The sequence below is a fragment of the Anoplopoma fimbria genome, chromosome 22, assembly GCF_027596085.1.
Source record: "Anoplopoma fimbria isolate UVic2021 breed Golden Eagle Sablefish chromosome 22, Afim_UVic_2022, whole genome shotgun sequence".
Lineage (NCBI taxonomy): Eukaryota > Metazoa > Chordata > Actinopteri > Perciformes > Anoplopomatidae > Anoplopoma > Anoplopoma fimbria.
In genome coordinates, this window is record NC_072470.1 from 3002222 (window position 1) to 3015457 (window position 13236).

Sequence of the window (13236 nt, forward strand, 5' to 3'; positions counted from 1 at the left end):
TTTTATCTTTATTTTGTTGTATAGTATGTGTATTTATTGTCTGTGTAGTTGTATAGTATGTGTATTTATTGTCTGTGTAGTTGTATAGTATGTGTATTTATTGTCTGTGTAGTTGTATAGTATGTGTATTTATTGTCTGTGTAGTTGTATAGTATGTGTATTTATTGTCTGTGTAGTTGTATAGTATGTGTATTTATTGTCTGTGTAGTTGTATAGTATGTGTATTTATTGTCTGTGTGTAGTTGTATAGTATGTGTATTTATTGTCTGTGTAGTTGTATAGTATGTGTATTTATTGTCTGTGTAGTTGTATAGTATGTGTATTTATTGTCTGTGTAGTTGTATAGTATGTGTATTTATTGTCTGTGTAGTTGTATAGTATGTGTATTTATTGTCTGTGTAGTTGTATAGTATGTGTATTTATTGTCTGTGTAGTTGTATAGTATGTGTATTTATTGTCTGTGTAGTTGTATATGTGTATTTATTGTCTGTGTAGTTGTATAGTGTATTTATTGTCTGTGTAGTTGTATAGTATGTGTATTTATGTGTATTTATTGTCTGTGTAGTTGTATAGTATGTATGTATATTTATTGTCTGTGTAGTTGTATAGTATGTGTATTTATTGTCTGTGTAGTTGTATAGTATGTGTATTTATTGTCTGTGTAGTTGTATAGTATGTGTATTTATTGTCTGTGTAGTTGTATAGTATGTGTATTTATTGTCTGTGTAGTTGTATAGTATGTGTATTTATTGTCTGTGTAGTTGTATAGTATGTGTATTTATTGTCTGTGTAGTTGTATAGTATTTAACACTTGGATTTCCCTCATGGGGATCAATAAAGGAATATAATAATTTTGGAGATGAACCTTCTAATTAACTCCAAAGCATTGCCAAAAGACGTGTGTTTAACAGCAAAATTGCAATAAATGTCCTTATTAATAGGCCTTTGATGCAAACTGCAAGAAAGTGCACACATTATTCCCAATAACATGAACTTTCTGTGGCTCCTCCCATCTGTGGCTCTGCGTAAAAAGGGTTTGGCACAGGAGCGCAGCACCTAAACAAAAGCACATTGTGGGTGTCACTGGCAGCCAGTGTGCAAGACGAGACTGGGAGCAGTGGGCAGTCATTGCATTTGCTCTCCAGACAGCGAGAGGACCTTTTTTGGTCGCAGGCAGCTGAAGCTTTAATAGATCAGAGATGGGAATACTTGTCACTGTGCTCCTGCACTGCCCGGAGGTCTGAGGTATTGTATTATATTATGTATTATGTGAAGATATATATATATATATATATCATGCATGGCACTGTAAATGTTGCAAATTATGTTTATTTCTTTTTTGGTTGCAGGAAAACAGCAGGAAATAACACCCTCTGGAAATAAGACATCTAAAGCCTTTAGGTAATAAATGTTATAATGCTGTTTCTACTAAATATGTTTAAGTCAGATTTAAAATAGTCTTAAAGGTGTTTTCTACCTTTGAACAAGTGGACATGTCTGCCAGATGCGCGTTTTTGGTTTGTTTCCATTTTAAAGAGAAATGCATGTGCACAGATTGTAAAGTAAATTTGTAATTTGTGATTCTGGGCTATAGAAAATAAACTGAATTGAAAAGATAAGATAAGATAAGATAAGATAAGATAATCCTTTATTAGTCCCGCAGCGGGGAGATTTGCAGGATTACAGCAGCATAGAGTTAAAGTGCAAACAAGAGACATAGTAAAGAAAGACAAGATAAAAATAAAAAATAAAAATAAAAATAAGCAATAAAAAATAGAAAAACAAGTATTATAAATAAGCAATAAAAACAGTAGAAAAAAAAAAAATAACTGAAATATAATATTTACAGACAGAAAAAAACAACTATATTAACTATTATTGCACAGTGTAATGTATTGCACAGGTTTTTATTGTCATGTTTTTATTGTCATGTTCTTATTGTCATGTTATTATTGTCATGTTATTATTGTCATGTTCTTATTGTCATGTTATTGTTTTTATTGTCATGTTTTATTGTCATGTTTTTATTGTCATGTTATTATTGTCATGTTATTATTGTCATGTTTTTATTGTCATGTTATTATTGTCATGTTATTATTGTCATGTTCTTATTGTCATGTTTTTATTGTCATGTTATTATTGTCATGTTCTTATTGTCATGTTTTTAAATGTGTCATGTGGTCTGGTTTGTAATGTCAGGACCTTCCTGAATACATTTCAAAGTCATATTTAATGTCAGATATAGTCATATTATATATATTGTCTCCTCTGACACTGTGCCCATGTGTGCAGGGCCGTGCCGGGCCATGCCGTGCGTCCAGACCCAGTGCGGCTCTTCTCCCCAGGGAGCCAGTCCGGCCTCTCAGAGCTTCCTCACCCCGGAGTTTGTCAAGTTCAGCATGGACCTCACAAACAGCGAGGCAGCCACGTCTGGTCCCAGTTGTGGCCCTCTGGTGGACTCTCACGGTGCAGGGTACGACGTGAAGCCGACCTGCCTCTTCCAGACGCCGGTGCAGGGAGAGGAGCCGCCGTGCGTAAAGCTGGAGGATGCGCACAGGTGTCCAAGGTATCCACCCAACCAGTCCGAGATGCTCTCCTCCCCGGGCTCCGTTTACTACCCCACCTTCCAGCCTCCACAGGGACACTTGTGGGAGGACTCTGGCTCTCTGTACACTTTCAGACAAGACTATCAAAGGAAAAACGCGCTCTCCAGATTCTCCCTGTTTTCATTGAAACATGCGCAAAGCAACGCAGGATCTCTCCATGTGTCCATGCACCAGCCTCTGGACAGCCCTGTGGAGAAGCAGCATGGGGTGGGGTTTCCTCATCCTCTCCAGTTCACACATGGGCACCACTTCATGGACTACCAGACCTCCTGCAACCCCGGCAGAGGAGCACAGAGCTCGGAGGGTCTGTGTGCAGTGTGCGGGGATAACGCAGCCTGCCAGCACTACGGGGTGCGTACCTGCGAGGGCTGCAAGGGCTTCTTCAAGGTTGGTCCAACTCCATCTTAATAGTGCATGGGAGATAACCTGGATATGTGCAGGAACATGATGACTTACTAGATGAAAAGTCTAAATGTTGCCTGACTGGATATATTGGAGAGGACACACTGTCTTGTATATGTATGTATGTTTATAAATGGTATGTAATAGTATTTAAGAAATTTACTTCTCAAACTAAATACATGTGTGAGTGTTTAGTGGAGAGCAAGGTAGTTCTCCAATCAGAGGGTCGGTGGTTCGATACCCGGCTTCGGCAGTCGATGTGTCCTTGGGCAAGACACTTAACCCCAAGTTGCTCCTGAAGGCTTGCCATCGGTGTGGACTGGATGATGAATGTTAGTTAGAGTCTGATGGTGGCACCTTGATGGTAGCCTGTCATCAGTGTGTGAATGGGTGAATGATATGTAATATACTACTGACTGTAAGTCGCTTTGGATAAAAGCGTCTGCTAAATGACTGTAATGTAATGTAATGTAATGTCTTCTAATGAAACAAATATGGCAAAGCAACAATGCAAAGACTTTCAATAATTAAATATCTACATTACATTACAGTCATTTAGCAGACACTTTTATCCAAAGAGACTTACAATAAGTGTATTCAACATAGAGAACTACTAGTCACCAGAAGTCTTAAGTGCATCTCCTTTCTTAAACAAGCATCTTAAAGCATAAACCAGAGCAAAAGTATAGTGCAGAGGCAAATTACTACGAAAACAATAATTGCAACAGACTAATACGAATATAATAAGTGCTACAAACTACTACGAATAGGATAAGTGCAGTAAACGAATACGAATTCTAAAGTCAGACGCTTGTAGTGACATGAATATGCTTTTGATTAAAGGATCATCAGTGGCAGAATCATGACTGCATGTTTCTGCCACGGCGGTGGAAACATCTCACTGTGTTTTTGCTGCTTCTCTTCTGATCTTAAAAATCAGTTTTCTGACTTTTTCGTGGCTTTGTTCTTGCTTAATCATTCATGTGCGTTGAATTTAAAGTGATGCAGCACCATATGGGTCAAACTCCAGTCCAGAGAGGGTTAATAAACCTTCTGTCTGTTCAAACTGAATGAGGGGAGATTTTACATAAACTAAAATGATTTAAAGACTCTTAAAATTATGAGTCTTTAAATCATTTTAAAGGATCATCAGTGGCAACTTCCACTAATAAGCTGCACTAAAAGCCCCACTGGGAGCTCTGACCGGCCTCCTAAATTGCACATTGTGCTTCACAAGCACGTTTTGATCTCTTGACACGCGCGTATTTGGGGCAAATGTCCTGTATTAAAACGGCCACCAACGTGCCATGAATAAAAAACATCCCCCTTCTCCTCTCTGAGGGAGATTCCCGGGGCGATTCTCCAAATTATGATCGGCCACGACCCGGTATTTACCCAGACTGCCCTGTCCGCCTGCTGAATGCCTTACGCCGGCTCAGATGGCCCACAGGGGCTGCTGTTAATTTCCAAATGACCATTAAAGGCTTCTTGCTTTGCTCTTGACACAAATGGGTCTAAGAGCAATTAAAAAAAGATTATTTAAGTTCCTCTTAAAAAGGTTCCCTTCCTCCAGATTAGATCACCTTGAGAAAGGCCACTTTGGTGCCATACAGTCAACCTTATGAGGACAGTTCTTCACTGATAATTGGTTCAACAGAGAACAATCTTGTCCCTAAATGTTCTTTAAAGATGCTCTTCAAACTGGTGCCAAAGTGCAGCAAAGAATGCATCCAAAAGAGCAAACTGATGCTTCTGTGTGCAGTTTTCCTGGTTATAATGGTGTCATTGTCTGTCAGTTGTAGCGGTTTTCAGATCATGTATAACTGATTTAGAATCTGAGAACATGTAAGATAGAACACATTTAATCTTAGGTCTTCGAGGAAGTAAAGTTTCATATAGCTTCACCAAAAAAACAAAAAAAATGTGTTTTTATGAAAAGGAGTCAGAATTAAATTCAAACTAATGTCACTCAAAGAAACCTTTATGCAGCAATCTCACATTTCCTATCAAGTGTCCGAAGCTCAGATATTATAGTTTTACATTTTGTATTTGCAACATATGTAATTATTTTTCTTCCTCCTTTCAGCGCACGGTTCAAAAAAATGCCAAGTACGTATGTTTGGCCGCCAAAAGCTGCCCGGTGGACAAACGCAGGAGGAACCGATGTCAATACTGTCGCTTCCAGAAGTGCCTTGCAGTGGGAATGGTCAAAGAAGGTAAACCAGTACAACCACCTTCAGGGTCAGAATGTGGTGGTTCTTATTCCAGCAGTAAAACTAAAAACACCTCCTTTATGGTGTCCTGCAGTGGTGAGGACAGACGGCCTGAAAGGTCGGAGGGGCCGCCTGCCGTCCAAACCTAAAACCCTTCAGGACTCCTCGTCTCCTGTCAGCAACCTCCTGAGTGCACTCGTCAGGGCGCATGTGGAATCGAACCCTCCTCCTTCTCGCCTCGACTACCACGTAAGCAGTGTGGTGTGATTTCATAACAGAGCCTCTTCACACGTGAAGTCATAGCAGAGCTGTAATTAATGGTATTCTGCTTCATCCCTCTGGTGACCTTTGACCAGCTCAAGGAGAGTCCAGGTAATCCACTGGGTGACGACGTTCAACATGTGCGACAGTTTTATGACCTCCTGACCCGATCGATGGAGGTGATCCGAGGTTGGGCGCAGAAGATCCCGGGCTTCACATCGCTCCCCAAACACGACCAGGACCTCCTCTTCTACTCCGCTTTCCTGGAGCTCTTTGTGTTGAGATTGTCGTACAGGTAAAGAGCAAAGACAAAGGCACTTATTTTCTGATACATTTCCTTAAAATATGTCAGAAGATTTGGCCCCAAAGTTCATATGTAAATATGTTTGTTGAAGGATCTGCCAATAACTCTGGAATGGATTTGTTTTTTAGTACTTTTGGCACGAATTGAAGATTTGTTAGCAGCTGCAGACGCCCCCAAAAGGACATTTATTGTCTTATGGTCTATAAATCTGAGCACAAGCTGTCGTTCTGTTTCAGATCCAACCCGGAGGAAGGGAAGCTGGTCTTCTGCGACGGGTCCGTGTGGCACCGGCTCCAGTGCCTGCGGGGCTTCGGTGAGTGGATCGACAGCATCGTCGAGTTCTCCGCTAACCTGCAGAGGATGAACCTGGACGTGTCCACCTTCTCCTGCATATGCACCCTCGCTCTGGTCACCGGTGAGATGCTCAGAGACATTTTGTTTATGCACATTTATAGTCTTTTGAAATATGAAATGCAAAAGAGCCCAAACTCACATATTTGTAAATCCGATTATGCAGAGAAATGCAGCTTTAAATCATCAGAAATACATTTTTCTTTGCTGTAAATCACATGTAACGTTTAGGGAATGTAGGACACATGATAATCTAACACTAGCAGCATAGCCGTCTACTATTTTCCAAGAGGTTTAAAGTAAATAAAAGCTTGTTGTGAATATGTTTCATATGTTTGCTTGTGATTTACGGAGCAGCAGAGCGACACGGACTGAAGGAGCAGAAGAGAGTGGAGGAGCTGCAGAACAACATCGTCAAATGTTTGAAGGACGCCGACGGACTCTCGGACTGCTGGTCCAACCAGTTGTCCAGACTTTTGGAAAAACTGCGTGAACTTCGCACTCTGTGCATCCAAGGCCTGCAGAGGATTTTCTATTTGAAGCTGGAGGATTTGGTGCCGCCGCCCGCAGTCATAGATAAGTTATTCCTCGACACGCTGCCCTTTTAGAGACACGAGAGGAACAGGCTTTCTCCACAATTATTTTGATTTAATTCAGTCATTCCTGACAGTTTGAAAACTGTGCTCTGCTAAAAAATGACATTTTAATATCTAATATTGAGTTGTTAAATCACATTTTTCTCAAAACAAGTAAAGATGAGAATGAATACTAATTTGTTTCAATAATTGTGACCATTTACTGGTAATTATCTTCAGAATATCAAGCAACCTGCTTTGCAAAATTCAGATCATGCATTGATCTAAATGACAAATTGTATTACTGTCTGCAAGAAAGAATAAATACATTAAAGGTAGTAATTTCAATTTACTTTGTATTACTTTTTATGATTTGAAATACCTGTCATGATGACTAGAAGTGAATTATATGTTCGACCCATTTTAAATTGTTTGAGGCAGTTTTGATACGAGATGTTATCATGTTTACGTTTTTCATGACATATAGTGATTAATATAATATAATATTAAGTAGACTCCATCATGATCTGTTGTCATTGTTCATGTTTTAATAAATAAATGACCGTTATTGCTGCTGAACTGTTTGTTGTTGTTTTTAAACTTAATTTCTTTATTTTATTTTCAAAATTATGTTATTCCTCGTAAATATCAATAAAATCTTTTAAACGTTTTAACTTAATTAAATACATCTGTTTCCTGGCATACAATACCTTTTTTTTTTTTTTTTTTTTTTTACAGTGAAATTAAATATTGTTTACTTTGTAACATGACCTTTTAAAATTATGCAGCCATGCGTTTATTCATTTATTTTATGGATGTGTGTTTTTATTCTGCACAGCTCATAGGCTGTCCTGTATATCTGTACAAGTCATATAGACATTAATTATAATATCTAAGATACCTAACACTAGAGATATATTCATTAAATGATATGCATATTATATAACGTTTATTTAATCAGTCCCAGATTAAAAGTCCCAGATTTTTCCCAGAAAAAAATAACACTGCATACTTTTTCATTTTTTAACCATTAAAAGACGTGAGAAAGACAAAGTTGGGAGGTTAAATAAGAAGACCCGTATCTACATATTTGCATGCATGTGCATGTGTGTGTAAGGTCAAAGGTCAACCCTCAATCTCTTAGAGGTCTTTCAGTCAGGCAGCTGACATATTTCATTTTGCAAGACGTGAGGGTAGCAGTGTGTGTGTGTGTGTGTGCGTGTGTGTGTTTTATGGCTGCTGGCTACCTGACATTTCTGCAGCCCTTTGGTTACGTCTGGCATTAAAGACGTCTGTTTCTGCCATTTAAGGTCCTCCAATTCAGAGCTTGCACCTAGAAAAAACTAAAGGGGAAATACATAAACGTACGGCTGCTGATCACAGTTTTAAATACAAATCGAAGACTTCCTTTTTAAAATTACAATCCAATCCTTAAATCAGCAGCCTTTCAAACAGAAGAAATGAAATCAGTAGAAATGATCCCGGCTGATTTGTACTCAGCCTCATTCTTGTCTTCCACTATGTGACGTCTTCTATCTGGCAGCAAGAAATTGATTTTATTGTCTGAAAAAAAACATCTTCTATATAAATAAGAAAAACAAAATAGGATGATGTTCCCGAGGAGGTTTTAACAGGCCTGCAGATCAATAATGGAGGCTGTTCAGTGCGGCGCTGAGATAGAATTAATCAATAGCCGCATCGGAGAAACGTCCAATTTATTCTGATAATGGAGCTGATTGACAGCCGGAGAGGGAGTTTAATACAATACCCAGTATTTCACAGCAGGAGCACAACATTATACATGTGGATATTAAAAGACTGCACTACTGAGTATTTCTATGTAAACAGAGTAGAAAAAACTATTGGTTGGAAGTACATTTTCTCAGGTAGGGTACTTAACTTTGAGGTATATATTTTCTGGTGCACTATTGTACTTTTTACTCCTCTACATTTATCTGTCAACTTTAGTTACTTTGCAGATGAAGATTAATATTATCTAATATAATTAAGTTATAAATGATGATGTTTTATTGTAGATTAAACTACCCAGCAGTTTATAAAGTCATTAAAATGAGCTCCACATTTACCAGCTGCTATATAGCCGGCTCCAAACACAAATGTTTCCCAGTTTGGTGTGAAAGAACTTGACCTTCACTGACCTCAACCAAGCGCTGACCGCAACCATCCAACACTGTGGGCCGGACGTCATCATCCAACAACACTGAGGATTCTGCGGCTGAATGGGAGCAAATCCCTGCAGCTGTGTTCCAAAACATCTGGAGAGTGGAGTCTGTCAGAGGAAACGGGTGTTCAATCATCACGTAAAGCTCAAGCGTCCACATACTTTGTCATTTAATGTATGTCAAGCCATTGTATTAATGTGCTGCATGCAAAGACAAATGTCAGTTTCCTTTATCTTATTAAATGGAGTATATAAAAAGTCACTATTATTGACAAGAGGAAACCAATAAGACGCCCTGAAGAAGCAACAACTCGCCCCAGAAACAGGTTGTTTTTCGGGGTTCCCTGAAGCCTCCTGGAGCATCAAGTATTTTTATCTCGAGAGCTCGACTTTGGGGGGATTTTCTTTTCTTTCTGACTTTGATCTCTGCATCCATCCAGCTTCAATAGAGCTTAACCGTTATCACCGTCCGCCCAGAGACGGATTTACAGGTTTACCTTCAACATGTAATCCATTACAGATTACTGATCAATTAGTTTGTTTGCAGTCACACATATATCATTTTATTGATCTATTGTTGTGAATAAACAATCATAAATCATCCCCTTTTAGAAAAAACAGCCACACCTGCTGTTAGACAATAAAGAGTAGTATAATTTTGACTCTTTGTCTAAGAGCTTCACTTGTTTAGTAAATTAGTGGATGTTGTATGAAAACAGAGTGAAGGATCCACTTAGCAACTCTGTCTCTAAACCTTCCTGTCAGGGAAACAACAGACAATAATTGGAAGGGATTAGACTTCCTTATTTCTGCGGGTAAATCCTTCAGGGAGTCTCAGTGAAATTAGCATTCTCTGCTAACAGCTAATAGCCGTCTGAACACTTGAATCAGTGGATTGGATTATTTCAGCCGCGGGACAAAAGAGAGAATAAACACAGAGGATCCCAGGTGATGCATCAAGAACCTGAAATATCCCACTTCACAGTTTTAATCCCAATGCAGAGCTCATTTATAATAATATTATAATTTAGAGGAGCCCAAAACAATCTTGTTTAGTGACAATATTTCTACTGGGAATACCCCAAACAATGTCACCGGCTTCATTAGGATTCATTCTCTGAGCATCAAGTCATAATCGAATGGCAAACAATCAACTGGTTGTTGGACGACACACGTGTCATTAATAAAAAAACTATGCACATACATTTGGATGCTTTACATTAATGCACATTTTTGCAAATCTCTAGGTTCTTATTTGCACATATTTTTATACTGTGAAGATTTGCACAACCTCTCTATAGTCAATATTTTAAACACTGCAGCTTTTATTGTAGAATATATACATTTCTATTATACATATTAGAAATGTAGTCCTTAGTTTCTTTCCTCTTATTTTAACCCTAATGCACCACTTCTGTTCAAACTGTACTTGTATTCTTGATTAATCTGTTCTGTTTTCCAGGCTGTTCTGTTTGCACACAGTGTTTGTATCCGTCTGTTTTTTGTTTGAGCTGAGCTTTTCCTTCTAACAGGCTTCAGGGACTCTGAGCAGCAGACAGAATCTCATTTTTCTATCTGTATGCATGAGAAGGAACCTGTGAGCTGCATCATCAAACATTAGTGCACAATGTGTGATCAGGCTTCACAAACACTTCACTGTCAGGAGAAGGCTGTTTAATTCATAATAATGACTGTTATTGGGTTATTTCCTTTTAATTCCACTTAGGACACAAATATAGTCTGGTTTTAAAGTTTAAACAAGCTGTTTTGACAATGTAACACATAATATAGTTGATATATTTTATAATCACCATGCTGGAGGTAACTTCTTCCTTCTGACTCCAGTGTTTTGGTCATTTCTGGAGCTTTTATGCAGATTAAATCCTGCTTCTTTGAGTTAGGGAGGACAACACATGTGCATCATGCACAAACTTTTTACTTCTTCATCACAATAATTCTGTCTGCTTCAATTTACTCTGAAAGAAACAGCGCCCTCTGCCGGTTTTGTGCTGCAACACTTCTGAAATCACCTCCTTTTGTTTCTCCAGTGATTTTATATGCTGCATAATATTAGACCCATAAATTCTATTCCACTCTAATGTTGCAGTCTTACACATAAATAGTTAGAACAAACGACACAGTCATTTATATTCACATGTACATGTATATTTCCAGGTGTTTGGCTGATGCCCTCAAGCAAAATGAGTTAATGTTTGTACATTTATATGAACAGTAGAAGGTTGAAGCCTCCTGAGAAATGAATGAGAAATATTAAATCACTAATTATGATAGAGAAGTGTTGAAAAGAGAAAGAAGCAGGAGAGAATTCAATTGTTATCCATTGATTTTTTTGTCTTCTGTGTTATTTCCTTTAATCTGACAACACGGTTTCTACCGAAATATATATATTTATGTAATGTGACCTCATTTGATTTATGCAAAATTAATAATATGTATGATTAAGTGTGTTTTTGCTTGTTTTTACAAATGCATGGCTTGAATAAATAATCAAAGATGGAGACTTTTTTGCAGCACAAAGTGTTTCCATCACATTCAAGTCACTACAACAGGTCAAAATATAAAGCATCCAAAGCATCAGGAGGAGGGAGGGAAATAAATAGTTTCACCACTGAGGAAGATGTAAAAGAAAAGTAATCTGCAGCGCTCCGAGGGGAGGAGGCCGAAACACAACACTTGAAAAAGATCTCCATTATCCGTCTATCGCAAAACTATCTCTCCTTTTCCAAATAAATGAAAAAAGATGCTTAGAGGAGTGTTTGAAGAGGAGCGAGCGGTGGAGGGATGAGGCTACATGGGCTCTGGAGGACTCTGGGGTCTGTTTGAGGATTATGAGGACGTTCACATTCAGAGGCGGAGGCCTGGTGCGATGAGCTCAGGCCTCTGAAGGCTCCGGGATCAGCTCTGCATTCCTGCAAAGAGTGATGGACAGGCGACGTTCACAAACACCGTAAATGGAAAAACATTTGTGGGGTGAAAAACTGAATTTTAGAGATGTGTTGGTGCCAAAAATGCTTTCTTTTCTTACCTTATACCCAATGTCACAAAGCCTCATAGTGCAGCTGTGTAATCTCACTAATAATGTGGAGTCACATTTTTAACACATAAGCAAAAATCACACAATTTGTATATTTTCTCTCACAGTGTGAACAAAACCTCCATAGCAGCTGGAGAGAGAGATAAAACAAACTTATACCAGATAATAGCTCACTAAAATAGGACATATATAAGATATAATTGAGTAAATGCTATAATAAACTGACATACATTTGGCTCTGTGTTGGTGTTGGTCATAATATTCCACTCAGATCAAAATTTAGAATTAAATGCTATGAAAAAGTTGCCATGAGTCACTTAAATCTGAAACAAAAACTGTGACCTTCTCCTTTAAAATGACCAAAACAATGACATGGAGGATATTTCCTCTTCATCATGGTGTAAACTGAAGCTGCAGTGCGGAAATAGGAGGAGAAGTTGATGAGGACGCCATCTAATGGCTGTAAGCTGCATTACAGTCTGACAAAACACAAGTCTTTCTTCTATTAGATTTCCAAATAAACATTGATAAAAAGTCATTTTCTTCTATTTAGTTTATGTATGTGAATATTTCCCCAAATATTTTTTATTCTACTACATAATTATTTCTCCTAGTGATTAAAATATGGTCAGATATGATGAAATCTCCCAACTTCACCCATTTATATGAGTCATGCCTCCTACAGTCCTACATTTCCCATAATGCATCTGTCTTTTTGGTGGCTCCACCCTTCTTCCCCCGTGTCTTCTAAGCTCCATGGCCCCTCTGGTTAGTCATGAAAGACTTTCTGTTATAAAGAATGAACTCTCAAATAAGTTTATTCTAGTATTATCAGTTTAATGTGGGAATATAAAGTGTTTAAATAGAAGTATTTAAATATTTGACATAAGTAAGAGTAGCAGTACATGGTGCAGAGGTACTCCATTACAAGTACAAATATTTGCATATTTAGTGTATTTGCAACACAATTAACCTGGAGTATCAAAAGTGGTTTATTGTTGTATTATTGTACTGTATTGTTATGGTTGTTATTGTTGTAGCAGGGTGAAGTAGAGCATTGTTTCTGCATAATTTGGGCTACTTTTGTGCAGATGTGGAATAAAAGTACACTTACTCAAGTACTGCATTAAAGTACTTCAGTGTTATACTTGTGTTTCTACTCCTGCACATTTCAGAGAGAAATATAAACTGTATAAATGTAAACTTTTACTTCACTTTTGATGCTAATATTTAAAATGCAGGATATATTTTGGTGTAACTACTTAAACTGAAGTAAAATATCATATA

General features: G+C 38.0%; 1 protein-coding gene and 1 long non-coding RNA gene across 2 annotated transcripts; one reads left to right on the top strand and one right to left on the bottom strand.

Annotated features, from left to right (window-relative positions):
• The first annotated feature begins 2306 nt into the window (after nt 1-2306).
• LOC129111690 (nuclear receptor subfamily 4 group A member 2-like) lies at nt 2307-6745 on the top strand. The gene is made up of 6 exons (XM_054623748.1): nt 2307-2993; nt 5095-5224; nt 5316-5470; nt 5578-5777; nt 6023-6201; nt 6498-6745. Exons 1-6 carry the CDS (start codon nt 2307-2309, stop codon nt 6743-6745), a joined length of 1599 nt encoding a protein of 532 aa, XP_054479723.1.
• A 1227-nt stretch (nt 6746-7972) lies between these two features.
• On the bottom strand, nt 7973-10791 carry LOC129111691 (uncharacterized). The gene is made up of 3 exons (XR_008532340.1): nt 10706-10791; nt 8872-9002; nt 7973-8055 (listed from the first exon to the last, which is right to left on the bottom strand). It is a non-coding gene; the product is annotated as an uncharacterized LOC129111691 (long non-coding RNA).
• Between the last annotated feature and the right edge of the window lie 2445 nt (nt 10792-13236).